Source organism: Pantherophis guttatus, chromosome 2 (genome assembly GCF_059756535.1).
Source record: "Pantherophis guttatus breed Tessera chromosome 2, ASM5975653v1, whole genome shotgun sequence".
Classification (NCBI taxonomy): Eukaryota; Metazoa; Chordata; class Lepidosauria; order Squamata; family Colubridae; genus Pantherophis; species Pantherophis guttatus.
This window is the reverse complement of record NC_142064.1, coordinates 186285377-186304842: the sequence shown is the minus strand read 5'-3', so window position 1 is coordinate 186304842 and position 19466 is coordinate 186285377. Positions and strand designations below refer to the sequence as shown.

The 19466-nt window shown below is 38.9% G+C and overlaps 1 protein-coding gene and 1 long non-coding RNA gene across 2 annotated transcripts in view; one reads left to right on the top strand and one right to left on the bottom strand.

Moving 5' to 3' along the window:
- JAKMIP2 (janus kinase and microtubule interacting protein 2) overlaps positions 1–19466 on the bottom strand; it is a 79769-nt gene that overhangs the window by 37118 nt on the left and 23185 nt on the right. The window contains exon 2 of the mRNA XM_087887414.1: positions 8662–8929. Coding sequence (XP_087743540.1) covers positions 8662–8790 — 129 coding nt within the window. The 5' untranslated portion in view covers positions 8791–8929. The remainder of the gene's footprint in view (positions 1–8661; positions 8930–19466) is intronic.
- On the top strand, positions 13908–18734 carry LOC148115457 (uncharacterized). The gene is made up of 3 exons (XR_015732551.1): positions 13908–13967; positions 14368–14499; positions 15891–18734. It is a non-coding gene; the product is annotated as an uncharacterized LOC148115457 (long non-coding RNA).

Below are 19466 nucleotides of genomic sequence, written 5' to 3'. Positions count from 1 at the left end.
TAGAGAGACAGAGCTGAAAATCAGGTAAGATGGCAAGAGGAGCCCCGTCTTGCTCCACGCGCCCCAAAATAAAAAGACCTCCCCGAAAATAAGGCCAAGTGCTTATTTCAGGGTTCAAAAAAAATATAAGTCAGGGTCTTATTTTTGGGAAAACACAGTATTAGATATACTCTACTGAAATTTTTCAATATCTTGACTCTCTTGAGATTTCAGACAAGGGATATGTACATGGGTGCTTTTTGTGTGTGAGAGAGTGTGTGTATGTTCTGTTTGGTTACTGCTGAATCATTTTAAAATCTGATGATACTTTTCTTCAGTCTTCCACAAAGTGAGGTTCATATGGTGAAGTTAAAACCCAAACTGGTAATCTTTGGGACTGTTGGAAACATTTGGGATTCTGAGAAGATTTTGTGGGCCAAATTTCTCCCCCTCAAGCTGGAAAACTGCTGACACCTGCCTTGCCACTAGTATACACCTAGCTATTCTGTCTTAACTTTACTTCCTCTGACTTCTCATATGGGCCCTATATGAGTCCAAACACATTCTTGTAAATCCAAATTATGCTGAATATGCTTTTCATAGAATACATCAAATCAGAATAACAGAATAATAAAGTTGGAAGGGATCTTGGAGCAGTGGTGAAATCCTCCACGGGCTGCCCGCACATGCGTGGTGCGCAACAAATGCACACTGAGTGCATGCATATGCAGTGTGTGCCAAACTCACGCTGTGTGCGCGTGCATGCACAGTACGTGCCAAACGCGTACTTCACGTGGAAAAAGGACCCTTTTGAAGGTAAGTAGAACAGCTGGGGGGGGGAACAGCTACGCCACGTGATTTAGATTCGCTAGAAAGCAGGATTTCTTGCTTTCTAGTGAATATAAATCGCGCAGCACAGCTGATTGTCAGAAATACTGGTTCGGATGAACCGGGAGCTTTTTTAAACTACCGGTTTGCCCAAACCAGTGCGAACCGGTAGCATTTCAGCCCTGTCTTGCAGGTCTTCTAGTCCAACCTCCTGCTCAAGCAGGAAAACCTGTTTCATTTGAGACAAATGGTAATCCAATCTCATGTTAAAAACCTCCAGTGTTGGAGCACCCACAAATTCTGGGGGCAAGTTATTCCACTGATTAATTGTTCTCACTGTAAGGAAATTTCTCCTTAATTCCAGGTTGCTTCTCTCCTTGATTAGTTTCCATCCATTGCTTCTTGTTCTGCCTTCCGGTGCTTTGGAAAATAGGTTGTCTCCCTCTTCTTTCTGGCAGCCCCTCAAATATTGGAACATTGCTATCATGTTATCCCTAGTCCTTCTTTTCATTAAAATAGACAGGACCAATTCCCAAATCAGCATTTATTTTTTTATTTTATTTTATTTTATTTATTTTAATTTGATTTATATGCCACCCTTCTCCGGAGACTCAGGGCGGCTTACAATGTGTTAAGCAATAGCCTTCATACTTTTGTATATTTATACAAAGTCAGCTTATTGCCCCCACAATCTGGGTCCTCATTTCACCTACCTTTGAAAGGATGGAAGGCTGAGTCAACCTTGAGCCTGGTGAACTTGCAGTAATTGCAAGCAGCAGTTGTTAATAACAGTGCTTTAGTCCACTGTACTACAGGCTCAATACAAACTCAAGGTAAACTGCTCCAAACTCGATTGCAGAAAATACGACTTCAACAACAGAGTGGTCAACGCCTGGAATGTCCTGGGAATATTAGTTATCATGAGCTCCAAATTGTCCAATCATGACTTAAAGATAATTTTTAAAAAAGTTTATTCCTAGATATATACCTCAATGTGCAAAAGCTACTCAAAATATTGGCCATGTAAAAAGTCAGGAATGTTTAAAAGTGATGGAAAATATAAAACAACAAAAACTGAATGATGATGAAATGATAGTAAAGTATAAATTATTCAGTTGGTGACTTTCTCCATACAAGCTTTTTATTATGGTGGGGGAGTAAAAGTTGTATGAAGAGAAATTAGGGTTCCCAAGTGATAATATAGGTGAAGAGGCAGTTATCTGCTTGCCACGGTTCCAGTGTGGCATTCTCATTATCTTGCTGTCATTTTTTTATGCTTTGCCTTAGCTAACCATGTGATAAATGTCAAATCTAGTCTAGCCTTTAGATAACAGTTTTTTCCTTTCATTTATCTGAAATCTGATGACAAGCCTCCTGCAGTGTGTATAAATCCCAACCTGAAATTATGACTACAGTTTCCACTCCCTATCAGCCCAAGAGCAACATACAGTAGAACTTGCTTCCTCCACACGGAGTTCAAAAGAATCATAATGCTTGTCCCTATAAATATTTCATGGTACATTTGAAAATAACATAATGCCTTTTTGCAAGGTAAGAGGCTTTCAGCAACCTCATGAGGTAGACCACAAATGCAATGCAGCAATAACAAACACAGTTCAATAATGGAAAATTTCAGAGGCACCATTTTGATTTAATGTTAAGACTGACAAATTTCTGTAAACATTCTATAAAAAATTTCTGCTTTAATTATATAAGATTTTTCTTTGTCTTTTGAATAGTTCAACAAATAGAGCAATAATTAGGGGGAAATGAAAGTTATGGAGGAAATGAGGAAAAATCTGACAGAAAAAAATGCCACTGGTAACTTCAAATTAACTAACTCAGTGTAATATGGGGATGAAGAACCTGTGACCTTTTAGGTGTTTCTGAATTACAATTCTCATAGATACATTCAGCATGGTAATGATGACAAAGGTTGCCAGCTATAGTTCAGGACCACCAGGTTCCTTGCTGTTATACACTGGTCATGGTAAAATCTTTATGAAACAGTATAGACATCAACGAAGACAGACGAAAGTTAGAGACAATTGTTAGGTTTTTTTTAAAAAAATTAAATATATTTTATGCAAGCAAAATTCAGTATTTCACATGAAGGGAATAAGAGAGGAATGAAGACATACGTGTGGAAGAGAATGTGATTAGGTGTAACCCTAAATAATATAAATATACACTATTTATAATCGTATTTTATTTTATTGCCTGTCTTCCATTCCATTTCATTTTAATTTGAGTAATTTCAGCAGGTTCCCATTTTCTTTTATTTTTCAAATTGTCTCCTAAGACTCGCCCTCTGATTGTCAATATAACTGATACAATAATCAGCTGTCAATACAACTTATATGTTCACTGCTGTGGATTTGGGGACATTCCAGATTATTTTATGTATATATCAGGGGTGGGTTCTACTTACCTTTACTACCGGTTCGCAGCAGGGCTGTGCACACATGCTTGCTTCGCTCATACGCACACATGCTCTTCTGTGTGTGCGCAGAAGCGTTTTGATGATGTCGGGGTCGGTGGGCGGAGCCTCCTGCCGGTTTTACTACTGGTTCTATAGAACCGGTACGAACCGGGGGCAACCCACCACTGGTATATATCCTGCCAAATCCTGTGACTCATAGAGGTTTATACTATAGAAGTCATTAAAATATTAGAATACAATTAAAGCCATACACAATACAATGCTGTAATATCAAAATAAATAAAAAATAAATAATTCCAAATACACTGGCAGCTATCCAACAATCTGTCTTGGAAGATTCTTTAGGTGTTGAGTCAGGCTGAGGTTGACTAGCATTTCCTTATATTTTATTAGATAATCTTGTCATAATTCTTCAGCCTCATTCTCTAGTTCAACCATATTCCAGTCAGAGCTGGAAAATTCCCATTTATCATCCCTGGTCTTTGAAATAGTGATGCTTCATGAGCAAGTCCCTCATTTAATTCAAAGAGCCCTGGTGGCACAGTGGTTAGAATGCAGTATTGCAGGAAACTATAGGAGATGACCAGGCTGAGCCCGAGAGAGGGGTCAAATGTGTTATAAGTCATGAGTCCCTTCACGCCTGCTGGAGATCTAAGTCCAGCCACCTTGAATTCCTTTCTATTCTTAACCCCCGCACATTTCCCTTAATGGCCACTTGGCCAAATTCTTGTTGAGAACTTAAGCTTGCAATAAATCTTTGTACTCATTTGAACTGTCTGAATCTCCTGATTTTCTGGGTGTTTGACACAAACTTTGCCCACAGCCAAGCATCCAATCATGACTGGCTCAAGGTTGACTCAGTATAATGAATGGTGATCTGCTTTCAGTCTAACCTTTTTCAGAAAGTCCTTACGGACATAAAATGGGGAGATTTCCTGATAGATTATTCTGAGTTCCTTGGAAAAACTTTATACTCTTTTAACAAGGAAAGAAATGGATTAAAAATAATTGCTTAGTTTTCCTTTGTGCATTTTTAAAACATTTACAACAAGGGATGATTCTGAGCCAAAGCTATAGCTAGAGGCTATAACACTACCACTAGCTTAGACATTATTCTTCTATATATTTCATTGCTTTCATATGTTCTATATATTTAGGTGTTCCTCTTAGTTAATGAGTGTGCACCTATTTTTATGGTATTAGGATTTAAACTAAGTAGGAATGCATTCATTTATAGTAGTTCTTAATAAAGCCCTTAATAGTATAAGGCCTAGTCATTTAAAGGATCATCTGTCTCCTGTGGCTTCTGCCCAACTTTATGATTAGGCACTGTTGACATGCTCCAGGTCCCACCCGTGTTACCTGATGAATAAAGCATGTCTTCTCTGTTGGCGTGCCTGTCTCTGTAACCCCATCCCCACTCTCAAGATGTCTCTGACCCCCTTACCTGGATTCAAGTGCCCTGAAACCAGGGGTGAAATCCAGCAGGTTTTAACAGGTTCTGGAGAACCGGTAGCAGAAATTTTGAGTAGTTTGGAGAACCGGCAAATACCACCTCTGGCTGGCCCCAGACTGGGGTGGGAATGGAGATTTTGCAATATCCTTCCCCTGCCATGCCCACTAAGCCACACCCACAGAACCGGTAGGGAAAAATTTTGGATTTCACCCCTGCCTGTCTATTTCTTCAAATCTTAGATCAGAATAGAATAATAGAATAATTTTATTTCTATACCCCCCTTCTCCAGAAGGACTCAGGGCAGTGTACAGCCTATTAAAAACACAAGACAAGATACAAGACACAAGACAACATCAGTTAAAATAGTTTAAAATTATTAAATGAATTCGGCTCAATTTAAAACCCCAGGAATTTAAAATTTAAATTTAAATTTAAATTTAAAACCCAATTTAAAATTGTTATGTTGATAGCCCAGCCTGGCTATCAAAAGGGCAGGTCCTGCATGATGAGATCTTTTAATGGTCATTTTTCTTCTGTCATTTGGATTTTTATATGATTGTTTTTGCTGTATGTCACCCATAGTTATTGTAGAGTTAGATGGCCAAATAAACAAATAAATGTAAAAGGACAGGAAAGGACAGAATATCTCTGTGTGGCCTTTAAAACATTAGTCATTCTACTCTCTTGGCATTTAGCTTTGGCTCTTTAGACACAGTCACATTTGTTAAGGATTTGGGGGAACCTCTTAAACAAAGTTTGTTCAGGAAGCTGCAGTTAAGAAGAAAAGAATGAAAAATGCATGAATGAAGATTTGCTTGGGCAATGTTGGATGCAGCCCAGAAGTACAATTTAAGGAAAAAGGATCTCATTTAATCTTTTGTTTCAGAATACATGAGATTGCTATCCATGAGCAGCTTTCTTGTTATTACAAAAATTAAAAACTAACAGTGATGAATAACACAATTTTTTCTTCTCTACTTAAACTTCCACTGACCCAGAGCAATGCCCTCTTACATGCAGATTTGGTTGTCCAGGCACTGAAAATATTTCAATCTCTTTCTTATAACTAGGAAGTCCAAACATCTTTAGTGGTAAACACACACACACACACACACACACACACACACACACACACACACAGATATAACATGAGAATCAATTTCTTTTATATTTAATTCTTAGCATAAAAGTTATCTGGGTAGATGAAAATGTAGCATTCATCAAATTAATCTGCTCCTACCCCTGCCTTCTGGAATCTGGGCAATTATCCCATAGCTCTTAAATAAATCAGCCAATTTCTGTCTGAGTGCTAAAACATTTGTATCAATGACAAAAAATGAATTGCCATTCAAGATTGCAGCAGAGCTTCCATGTGTAAATAATGTGCAGGATTATGCACTGATTTGACATGATTTTCTGTTATTAAAGTGGGCTGCAAATTGAACCCTGACACTTATGGAAGGATAAAATTAGCAGTGCTCTGGGGTATGTTATCCTTTAGCTACAGCTAAGCACAAGAGCATCTTTCTTTCATCCCAATTGTCCTATGGTGCAAGAAACCGAAATTCAGAAAATTGTCCTCTGAGGTAAATGGTAACCTTGATAAATAACCAACCCTTAAAGGTTTTCATGATGAAAGACTCTGTGCAAGCTAAAAAACTGCTGCTCAATTATGGAGTCTAATGGTGGCTTAGGTTTGTTTTCCCAGAAAAAGAATGATTACTGGCAAAAGAATGAAAAAGTCTGGGTCACAGAAGTCAATTACCTCTCTCTGGAAAAAAGGAGAAGAAAAATCTACTTCAAAAGAGCAAAAATAGTCTCAAAACCAGTGTTGTTGTTTGAAAGACTGAAGATGACAGCCCCTCAAAGAAGGATACTAAAATAGCATGATCCATACACAGAGCAAAATGAGGTAATAGAGAATGCAGAGGTGATACAAAGACTGAGTGAGGAAGACAGGGGATTTCTGTAAATGCTGTCTTATTTAACAACAGCAATAACAACAACAATGCACAATTGAGCGCAACCTTTAAGAAAAGATGAGGAATTCAAGCCAGGCAAAGGATTGGACTGTCTCTCTGAAAAACTCTGGAGGGGGTGGGATAACATGAATGACAGATAATTGAAGAGGAAAGCCTCCCATCCTATCTTGTTTTAATTGTTTTTATGCTTGTTCAGCACTCAGTCACTGGTTTGAGATGGGCAGCCATGCAAATCGAATCAATGAATAAATAAATAAATTTCACAAAACCTTCTCCTTATATCATTACTTTATCCTTACTGAAAAACTCAGAGTGAACTTTCCTGTCCTCTTACAGCTCAACAATAACAGATTGGTATAGAACCTATATGGAATCTTTTCCTTCCTCCAGGGGATGAAAGGAGAAAGTTATTTATCTTGCTTTGCATAAAAGGATATGTCACCTATGCCAAAACAAAGGTGACTTTGTAAGCACTCCAGAAAGAAAGTCTCCCAACAAAATCTCTAGCCACCTTAGACTCCTTAAACTTTCTCAGCTGAGAACTGCCTTACACAGGTCAGCTCTGCTTGGGTGAAATGCAGGAAAGCAAAGTCAACTTCTTGAATATTTTGCATGGCTATCTGGGCTTCAGCCTCTTCACATTTTATTAAATGGCCAGCCTTTCCTTGAACAACAGTTTCAGAATGGGGCAGAGGAATATTGTACAGAATATTCTGTCAAGCAGAACCCAGAAATGCCCTGCTGTGAAGTTTAATTGACACTGAAGTACTTGTCTACCATCCAATAATGTTTATACAACAGTGGGAGAATTGTCAAAAGGAAACATTTCCTTCAGACTCATCACAAAAATAATTTTCTAAAGTATGCAAAATAATGTCTTAATGAACAAGAAATTCTTTGGAACAAAATACTTTGGACTGATGAAACAAAAATTGAATTGTTTAGTTGCTACCACAAAAAATATATATTTGGAAAATAAGGGCAAAACATTTGAAGAACGTTTGTCAGTCATTAAGCACAGAGGTGGCCCAAGATTGTTTGAAGTTATAGTATGCGGCACAGGAAATATTGTGCAAATATTGTGCAAATGGAAGAAGGGATGGATCAATCAAATATCAATATCTAGAAACTCAACCAGTGAAGAAATTAAAACTAAAACAGTAAGACAACAATCTATGGAGAGGTTCCAATACATAGCACATTCAAAGATCTTTAAACACATTTCTGAGCTAGAAGAGTTCTGTAAGGAAAAATGGAAAAAAACTCCTAAAGTACAAACAGAAAAAAAATCTTAAATAACTACAAGAAACATTTGAACGTTGTTTTTCCTGCAAACAGAGATGTTAAAAAGTATGTATGCAAAGTGTTCCTGATTAAGGAACCATCAAAGTAGAAACCACTGCCTAAAACCACTCTCCAACCAAGACTGCTAAATATAAACAAACTCTATTTACCCATGCATTGATGATGTTACCCAGGCTGGTAATGAAATGTCTGCAAGAAAACAACCAAGCTTAGAGAACTTCAAGAATCCCATATTTCGGTTTTCCTAAGAACTATGAGGAAGTGCTGCTTATAGTATATATGTACTTAGTACAATCTTCCTATTTGTTCCTTATAGGAGACATTTTTGTTTTGTATGATCCTTTGTATGATTTTTTCCCCCACAACAGGTAACAAAAACATTCCATTCCATTTTGAATCTTTAAAAAATATTCCAATTTTAGACAGAAATCTTTCTGTACTGAGCCACAGTAAAATGACAATAGGTGGAAAACAAGTATACTCTGGAGACAAGTGTTGACTCAGCTGTAATTCATTGATTGAGTTCCCCTTTATGTTTACTCTGGCAAATGTCAGCAATAAATAAAATGTATTTTTCTAGTATTCTTCCTCTCTTCCAGAGTGAAGTGAAGAAACTTCATAATTTGCCATGCAACATTTAAATCCCCTGGTATCAGTGCTTTACTCACTTTAGACTTCTCTTGATGAAGCTCAATTTGAATATCCGTCAGCTTAGTCCTGAGATCTTCATTGGCTGCTTGTAAGGACATAATCAGAACTTCAGGCTTTTCAGCCTTGCTGCGCCCTTTTTTGGACATGGCTGTTTGCAATTGCAAATCTGTGTGTGAGAATCCTTTTTCAAATTGAAATATCCATTTTTTTTTATTTCTTTCCACCCAACATGTTGTGGCATCTACAAGGTGACATTACACCTTCTCATTAGCTCCTTGGGCAGTCCTGTCAAAAACAATACAGTATATTTGTTAGTAAAAATGAAATGACTGACAACAAAGAAAATATCATGATTAGTTTGAAAAATTCACAGCCTGGGATTTCATCCAAGTATCCATTTAGGCCTACTCTGCTTATTTTTATAGTATCAGCCAAAGTAAGCTGGGCGTTGCCATCTACTTGGGCAAATAAACAATTTTGAACATTTGGTCTTTGGAAGAAATATTGCCCCTAATGTAAATGTTTTCCACAGTAACATTTTATTTTTGACTACAGGAAATGCTAGTGGACTGCCCTACTGCACCAAAACTAATCTTTTTTCTTTCCATAGAAATAATATAATGCAAAACCAGCACAGGATTATCCCAAAGGTGCTTTTTCAAGAGGCAACTGGACTTTCTGGTTTTTCTTTGAAGACGTTTCAGTTCTCATTCAAGAAGCTTCTTCAGCTCTGACTGGATGGTGGGGAATGGAATGGTATAAATCCTTCCATTTATAAACACCAAAGAATGTTAAATACAATTTGGATTGATGACGTTTTTAAAAATATATTTAAGAGACTTAGGTTTTCATCCTTTGATTTCCACTGAGAGTCATTTAGCTTTCAGTAAATTATTTGATAGACTTAATTAATTGTAGGCTTGATGAAAGACTGAATCCACACCTGTGATTCGTAAGAAACCAACTACGTATATGTGCCATTTTAAAGATATACAGTATGTGTGTTTTTCTATGCACCATCTATGCATGCAACTGAAGCAATGGATATACTATAGAGGGAAGCGATGAAGAAGGGTAAAGGCCAAAAGGGCTTCATGCATCCTGGTTTCTTAACTATGGGGCTTATGCATGCTTTTCTACACATTTCCTCAACTAGCACTAGTCATGTTCCTTTGAAGGATTAGGCTTACTAGCAGGTAAGATGGGGTGGTTTATTTTTTGACACAGTTCACCTTAGTTTTCTTGGACACATGAACCACTTCTATTTGTTAAAAGCACAGCTCAAGGGGAAGTTAAAGAGAAACTGTACCTGCTGTGCAATGGTGGAGTTCTACCGGTTTGCCCTGGTTCAGGCAAACTGGTAGTGGCGACAGTGGGAGGCTCCGCCCACCCACCCAGGCGTCATCATGGATGCTCTGTGCATGCGCAGAAGGTTCTGCGCATGCGCAGAAGAGGCACGCACGCTCACAGTTCCAAACCGGTAGTGAAGGTACTACTACTACTACTACTACTACTGCTCCTGTGTCTTCCACTAGAAAGAGACTTTAAACAAGAGAAAGTCATTCAATTCTTCTATAAATACTGTGTAACATGAGGGACTATATTATTACTATGAAATATTTATTTATTTATTTATTTATTTATTTAATTTTGATTTGTATGCTGCCCTATCTCCATAGGACTCAGGGCGGCTCACAACAATTAAGAAATACAATCTCAATCGAAATAAAAACATATTAAAAATATATATTAAACGCATATTAAAACACATTAAAAATAATCCAAACCCCATCAGTCCAGGCTGGGCAATTTAAACAACCATGTTTTTAGTTTGCGGCGGAAAGTGTGAAGGTCAGGGGCCAACCGGAGCCCCAGGGGGAGTTGATTCCAAAGGGTGGTCATGCCCACAGAGAAAGCTCTACCTGTGGGGGTCGCCAGCCGACATTGTCTAGCCGACGGCATCCTGAGTAGGCCCTCCCTGTGAGAATGCACAGGGTGATGGGAAGCTGTTGCTGGTTGCAGATGGTCCGACAGATATCCTGGGCCTAAGCTATGTAGGGCTTTATAGGTCATCACCAGCACCTTGAATCTCACCTAGAGGGCAACCGGCAGCCAATGCAGGAGAGGTGTAACATGGGCATATCGGGACCCTCCCATCACAACCCACACAGCCACATTCTGTACCAGCTGAAGCCTCTGAGTGGTCCTCAAGGGCAGCCCCAAGTAGAGTGCATTGCAGTAGTCAATACGGGAGGTGACTAGCACATGAGTAACTGTGCGTAGGGCATCCTGGTCCAAATAGGGGCGCAACTGGCGCACCAGGTGAACCTGGGCAAATGCTCCCCTGGTTACGGTTGTTATATGATCTTCTAAGCTCAACCGTGAGTCCAGGAGGACACCCAAGTTGCGTGCCCTGTCTTCAGGGGGTAACACCTCGCCCCCTATAGCCAAAGATGGGACCTCTCGATCGGACCGGAGTGCCGGTACCCACAGCCACCCAGTCTTGGCAGGGTTGAGTCGAAGCCTGTTCCTCCCCATCCAGATCCGTACTGCTTCCAGGCACTGGGACATCACGCCGAGGGCATCACTGGGCTGGTTCAGGGTGGATATAAAAAGCTGGGTATCATTGGCATACTGATGATACCTCACCCCAAAACAACGGATGATCTCTCCCAGCGGCTTCATATAAATGTTGAACAGAAGAGGTGAGAGGACCGACCCCTGGGGCACCCCACCAAGTGAGGGGCCTCATGGCTGACCTCTGTCCCCCCATCAACACCGCTTGCGTATGACCCGAGAGGTAAGAGGAGAACCACCGCAAAACAGTGCCTCCCACTCCTAACCCCTCAAGACGTCACAGCAGGATACCATGGTTGATGGTATCGAAAGCCGCCGAAAGATCTAATAGGACCAGAACAGAGGAATAACCTCTGTCCCGAGCCCTCCAGAGATCATCCACCAGCGTGACCAATGCCGTCTCCATGCTGTATCCGGGCCTGAAACCCGATTGGCACGGAAATATCCTCTTGGGGAAACAACATAAGTTACAAGAAACAGGGTTTTCTTTCCAGGCTGCACTTGAGAAGGAGGTACGTTCCAAACACTGGGAAGGGACAAAATTAAATTAGATATGATTTATGTACAATGTATGTAGCAGTGATGAAATCCAAATTTTTTTACTACTGGTTCTGTGGGGGTGGCTTGGTGAGTGTAGCTTGGTGGGTATGGCAGGGGAAGGTTACTGCAAAATTCCCATTCCCTCCCCACTCCTGGGGGAAGAATATTGCAAAATCTTCATTCCCATTCCACTCTGGGGCCAGCCAGAGGTGGTATTTGCCGGTTCTTCGAACTGCTCAAAATTTCCGCTAACAGTTCTCCGAACTGCTCAAAATTTCCACTACCGGTTCTCCAGAACCTGCTGGATTTCACCCCTGGTATGTAGCATTAAGTTTAGTTACTATGATCACATGAATCCCTTGTATTTAATTACTTTCCTCATCTGACACATTAAAATTATAATTCTGTGGCTATTTTTATAGAGGCTTTTGAAGGCTTTGGGTGTACTGCTTATAGGTCTGAGTTTCATCTTATTATGAATTCCTATTTTATTGTGGTAGGCCAGTTCTGTATACTTTGCAATGGAATTTGCAAAGGATTTATATTAAATGATCAGTCATGATGTCAGAATATAAATTTTTCAATCATTTAGAAAGGAATTCATACTCTATGAGAAGCTTGCTTGATCAAACTAATTTTATCCTTATACTGATGTAGCTGAAATACACTGAATTTAAGTTGATCACTGGGAAAAAAAGTGGATAGAACTATACGCTCTCTCTCACACATATAGACAAAAATCCTATACAGTGCTCAGCTTCGGCAGTTTGTTAACTTAAAGGTATCAACTTCAATTGAAATCATTGTAAAGATTTTCCCCTCTCTGGTAATGGATATATAGCACATGTAAAAGTAAGTGCCTCCATTAATTGATGTACTGACTGCATGTAGCAACTAACTTACAAGTGCAACATAAATATCCTTGCAGATGAAAAGGCTGCAGTGAGAAGAAAGAGGAAGGGGGGAGAATATGGAGAGTAGGGGAAGGGAAGAGGGAACCTCAGAGAGAAGGACAGGGAAGAGAGATACTCCTTTTAGGCATTACTAAGAGGGCTAAATTTACCAGGCTACTAGGCAATCTTAACTAACAGCTATTTATCTCAGTGAATATAAGATCCAATTAACAGGTAACCAGAGTAAGGGGAAAATTTCCCCTCACTATTTGCGGAATTTAGTTGCTAGAGAACCCCATGGTTCTGAAGTATGATAGGAGTATCACTACCAGTTTCTTGTACAGTGTCCTTTTTTGCTGATTTAGTGATTTGCAGTATTATGGTCAATAATATTAAAGCAATATTCTCTCTCTTCCTCATGCTCCTCCACAAATAAATTCAGAGAATAAAAGAGAAACAGAAGCAAAAAGAAGATGAATTTTTCCTAGACCTATGATGTATTCATTGATGGAAAGGGAAATACTGTACAAACACACCAGAGTAAAAAGGAACAATGAGAAACAAAGGACAATTCCTCCAAGTGATGCTTATTTAAAGCTAGTGGTTTCAGCAGCATCACCAAACTCCATCACAGCTGAAGGTTCTCCCCACAATTTAAATATCCTAACACTGCTGCAGATGGCACACAGTGCCAACTGCATTCCTGCAATATGAATATTGCTTACTGTGCTGGATGGGCTGTTTTAAGGTCAATCTACTATGAGGGAACATTGGCCCATAAAAGACAGATGTTTTTGCTCCTGCAATAAGAAAGCTTGGCTATTTGTGCCTGAGGGCATAAAGAATGCTGATTAAACATTATTGCCACACAGATGGAATGTCTCAGGGATACACAGACAGAATGAAGACCAGTGAAAGTACACATACGAATGTTGATTTGCTGGAGAAAAGCTATATACTACAGAAAAAGGAAAGAAGTCTGTGTGTGAGAGAGAGAGGGGGACAGGGAGAGGGGGAGGGAGAAAGAGAGAGAAATGGAGACAGTCTGGCCAGCTCGGACATTGCGTGGATTAAGAAGGTCCATGTCAGATATTGGAGAACCAGGTCATTGGAAAGAAAACCCTTTTTATGATCCTGTAGTCCCTATTGGGTAGAGTGTCTGGGCAACTGGATGGAGCTGAGTGTTTACTAGCCAAATGCTCTTCCTGACACCTATGTGAAGTTTGCAGCAAATATTCTTTTTTTGTTTTGCACCCTAGGACAGAAATGTCTGCCGCAACCTAGGATTGAATTTTCAATCTTCCAAATGGGAGGTGAGCATCTTTACAACTAGACCACCATTCTGCTCTGCATAGAAAACTCTTATGTTACATAAACATGTATTGCTCTATATAATGCTGAAAGCGCTGGACTGAAATGGGCTATAAATGAAATACATAAACAATATTTGTTAACATACATTTAAAAAATAACTTTCATGAATGTATAGTTTGTATGCCATATTACATATTACTGAAACTGTGAATGACAACTAATGGAATAACACATGAAAACCAATTATGCTGAGGCAGACCATGTGTAATGTGGAACATGCCCAATGATTGCAGTATGTCAACTGCAAATTTTTGGTAGATTTGTGATAAAATGTAAAATATACTGGCTGCTCATTATAGATAGATTAACTGTTTTTGCTTTCTTTCTCATGCATAAAAGGAACATGTGGTTTGTGTACTGGAGTAGCTTCAGGCAAAAACTTTCCTGAAAGCAATGGTAAAAATAAGCAGGAAGATCTCCCTCAACCGCCTGTGGTGGAACTCATCTTTTTCTGAAGACTGCAAAGCATTTGTAAGGGTGATCGAATAAATGTTATTCTAATCCATATTGCACAAGGAAGTACTATTTATTTTCCTAATTACATAAAGTTTGGAGTTGAGAATAGATTGTAGACAATAGATATGGAGAAGAGAATTGCACTCACTTCAGTAAAAAGGAAGCAGCAGTCTGTTTGCTGTAACTGTCCATTTACTGGATAGTAAATTCAGCTACCATCTATCTTGAAGAGATATTGACTATATAGCAAGCTAGAAATCCACACTGCGGGTATGTGTACTACTTATAGTGCACTCTACAAAATACGAATTTGGTTTAGAATTGCCTTATTCAGACCACAGGGATTCCTTCAGAGCAGGCAGGCACTTTTCTGCTCAAAGAGATTTAGCTGCTTTCCACTACTGTTACTTCACTGCCTCATCATTTTTCAGTAAAGTAGCCTTAATGTACTTTTTCTCCCTCATAAAAAAAACCCAAAACCATTTGGGGTTTAAACTAGATACACATGGGTTGAGATGAGGGGAAATCCTAGTCTCCTCAGGAATAAGCCTTATCCCCTGATGAGTAAATATTCACAAATGGGGTGCCCCAAAGCTTCAAAGCCTTGGGTGGAGAAGATGTAGAAAGCTAAAGAAAATTAACCATTGAACATTCTGCTATTCCCTCCAGTCTTTAAAGAGGTCCAGGTCTGCTGAATGGGGAGTTAAAGCCTCAAAGGATACTTAACTCCAATCCTGGAGTTGACTGATCCCTTTGGTTAAAATGGTTGCCTGGTTTCTAGTTTGAGCTGCTGAAGCTCCAGTGGGAGACACTATTTGTTTTAAAGCCTTGTCCCCTGGGAGTTTGAAGGGACAGATGGGAATAAAACAACCTCCTTCTCTTATCCTTCAGTATTTCTGTTCCTTCCTACATTTGTCACTGCTCCCTGCTATCTGTTAGAGTATATAAAAGGTAAATTCAATGGAAAAATAACTGCAGATGGGATGCTAGGAAACAAACCATTTTCACTGAAGAATTTCTTATGAAGGAAAGGATCTCTTTAAGGTTTTTGAGAGCCTGAAATGTTGTTTATCCATATGGGATTCCCATATACTGGGCAATATGGGGGTCACATCCATAAACTGAATTCTTTCAGAATTTAAGATCTCTCCAGTATTATGATCATTTTCACTTCTCAAAGCCTCAGTCACAGTTTAAAGCTGACCCATGGTCATCGTCATTGTCACCAACCTTGTGACATGCTTGGGATCAAGGAACAAAGAGCATAAAGTAATCATTGGCCTGTGTACAGCTTGTCGGGAGAGGGGGAAGGGAAGAAGGAAAAGCTTCTCTCCCTCTCTTCACAGACATGAGAAATACAAAAATGACAAGCACATCCTCATCCTCGTTGTTATTCTTTATTTTAGATGTGGGTGATATGGAGAAGGATAGAACCACTGTTTGCCATGAAGACTCACCTGCGCAGTGTCTAGACAAACCTGGGTCACTGGGGGAATGCAGCAAGAGGCCCCTCTCCTGGGGAATTATCTGCCCATAAGTTCTATAAATCACATCATTTCAGTGTAGCAAGACCAAAACTCAACCTAAACTGAGTGTGGGTGCTACACAGACCTTTTAAAAAAAAGGTTCATGTCTCTAGCATTGCTGATACTGTTGGACAACAGAGAATGGAAGCTGTTTTCAACCAAGAATACTTGTGTAGAAGCAAGAATATTTGTTTAGTATGTTTAATTTGCAATCCAGGAAAAAAAAGGGATTGGTTGATTTGCTCTTTACAGCTCTATTCTCTCCTGCTTTTCATGTTTATTTTTCTGCTGCTTTAGTTTTAAGTTTTAAAATGTAAGGTTTTAAATTAAAACATAATTACTCAAGGCTAAGTTATTGGTAGCAGAGGTTAGAATCATGTTTCTTTGCTGTATACATACCAATTATGTTTCTCATTATCACAGAATATAATTAACCTGCTCTTAAAACCGAGATTTCAAATTAAAGTAAATTTGGAATCCAACTATTTCTTAGTCTTGACCAAGAGTCATTTATTGGAAGATTGTTTTCATCAGCTAAGTTGCTAACGTGAATCCAATATAAGATTTCAACTTTTGGAGAAGTAATAGGAAGCAGAGAGAAAACCGTTATAGTGTATTAGCACTTACAGTCAAGATAGATTCTATAGGCCAAATTTAAAAAAAAAAACCTGAACCAAAACAAAGATAAGACTGTGAATATGCTATTTAGCACTAGGCATGCATTTTAACATATAGTGTGGATGTTGTTCAAAAATAAGAGGAAATGTTAAGACAGCTTGAGGACAATAGAGTAGCATTAATATGTTCTGAAATTTCCCATGACAGTCAATCATCTTTTTAGGTTTAAATAGATTTTAAATCTAAATATTAATTAAGACATATGAACAATAATGCTTGAAGTTGAAGTATTTTCAAACAAATCTGAAAGATATTTAGTGCCCGCCAATTGCCATAAAATAGCTATCACACCTTTATTTTTTGGAGCATAATTTCTGGTCCAAAGTGTTAAAGATATATACCTGTGATGGTGAAACTATGGCACACGTGCCTGAAGTGGCACATGGAGCCATGTCACTTGGCATGCACGCCGGCCAGCTGATTAGCGCATGCACATGAGCGGCAGTAATCGGAAGACTTGCTGGAAATACCTTATCCGGCATGTGCTGGAAGTACCTTATCCGGAAGTAGCTTATCCGGTGTGCTCATACCCCCTAGGCAGCTCCTCTTCCTGGTCACAGCCCTGACAAGCTTCCATGCGCAAAGTGTGTGAAGTGCTCCCTTTTTGGCACTTGGTGCCCTGTGCACTCGCGCTCCCTTTTTGGCACTCAGTGCTGAAAAGGTTCGCCATCACTGATATATACAGTACTAGATTGTACCATACTGTACTATATTATACATTAAGAACCAAAATAATTTAAAATTAAAATTGTTTTCGAATGTAAAAATATGATGCGATGAGATGTGATGTGATAGGGTAGGATAGGATAGGATAGGATAGGACACAATGCTATGCTATGCTACGCTATGCTATACTGTTATATATGAATCTTATATTTAGAATCTTTATTAAATCGCTGCTTAGTTGGAACTTAATTGTGGCAACCCCTGTATATTAGTCAGCTCAGCTTCCTCTCAGTATTCCCCTTGGCCAGCTGGGCCCACAGGATGCAATTTACAGTCTCAGCTACAAATATTTCTCTCCTGGCATGAAAGGCCAAGAAGCATGACATGGGCTGTATGTTATCATCTCTTACTGTTAGTGCTTCATCCTTCAATACCTCTTGTTAAAAGATCTCTGAGAGTTCCCATTATAGATCTATTTCCTGGGGCAGAGAATGCTTCTGGTACCATTTTTATCAGACCAGTAACTACATCCTGGATAACCATTAAATCCTGGATGAAGTGAGGCAATTGAAAAATTCTGAGAATGTATTTGCTACAGGCAGGCAGGGAGAAAAGTCATCCCTCAAATCTCTCACTTCAAAAGCATTAGATTTCCCAATGATTTATCCAGCTCCAAAACCATTATATTATTAAGACATTCGGTAGCTTAGGCAGTCAGGTCTTAAGGTCCCCATTTCTCTAAAAGTCTGGAAATCTGCTTCAGATCTATTTTCCCTACCCCAGAATCTTTGCTTCATAATAATACAATTTTGTTCACTAGAATGTTTTGAATTGTCTGTCTTTTCTCCATGTGGCAAAATTTCCCTGATAAATCTTTGTTGTAAACCTGGACTTACTCTAAGACTGAAAGGCCACAACACTTAATTATCTTTGAGAGTTTGGACCATTTGAATATGGATTTACTCTCCTAATGTGGCTGTTACTCTACTCCTATATGGAACTACAAACAGTATATGATAACTGGAGAGAAACTCCAATTTATGAATCATCCAAATTCCTTTATCTTGTTGTCATGACCATATATATAATATTTGGCATCCACTGGTAGAAAAAAGATAGGTATGCTCATTTTTCAGATGCAATTATGAGGATATGCATTCAAATTTGCCTTTGTAATTAAGCTTATGCCATAATGCCTGCAATTTATTTAAAACCACTGTAATACTGCCATCCCACCCATCCTAAATTTATTATTGCAATTTTGGGGCATATCTTAAATTTATAGTCTGTACTTGTATTTAAATGAAACTAAGCTCTATATGTTTGTTGTATTATTTTGTTGGAACCATGTTGAAAATTAATTTTTTTCGTTGGATCTCCTATTGCTTTCTGTGATTATTTTTTTTAGGTTCACAACTTTCCATGAGCTATTAAAGACCACCTCAGACCCAAAGGAAAGCTAGACCCTTTGTTTTATGCCACATAAAACATTAGTTTCTTTTACTTTCCTCTTGAAAGCATTGCTCCAAGCAATCCAAGTACCTGAATAGATTCTGCTAAACAAGCAAACACTTGCTTTCATCAGCCACTAAAGATATGCTGTGACTCTAAAAAGATTTTTCCTGAAAGAGATGCTTCCATGTTTGTGGTGAGAGTGCCTAGAGGTCGGGAGATTTCATGTACAGTTCACATAAATAGTTCCACATGATCTGGAGCTCTCCACTGTCAGACCAAAGCTCAGAGGGGAGCAATTGCATGTAGAACTAGCCTTTTAGTTGCAGTCCACTGGAGTGTAAGATGGAGATGTCTCTTATGCCCACAGCACAATTAAGAGAGAACAGCGGCTTCTCATAAGTTCCCATGTGTTGAACCTATAGCAATGATGCTTTTCAGAATTGATCTTCTGTATCATAAGTGTATAAAGTAATCACTGAAAAACAGAGAGCAATGATGCATGCATGTTCTATCAATGAAGCACACAGATTAATATTTCTCTTTGTGCATTAGTCATCTCTTTGTTTTATCAGCTTACTAAGATATAGTCATTCCTACTCTCAGCTGTCTTCTCTTATCAACAACTATTTCCAACAGTTTGGTGGCCAAGCTGTGATT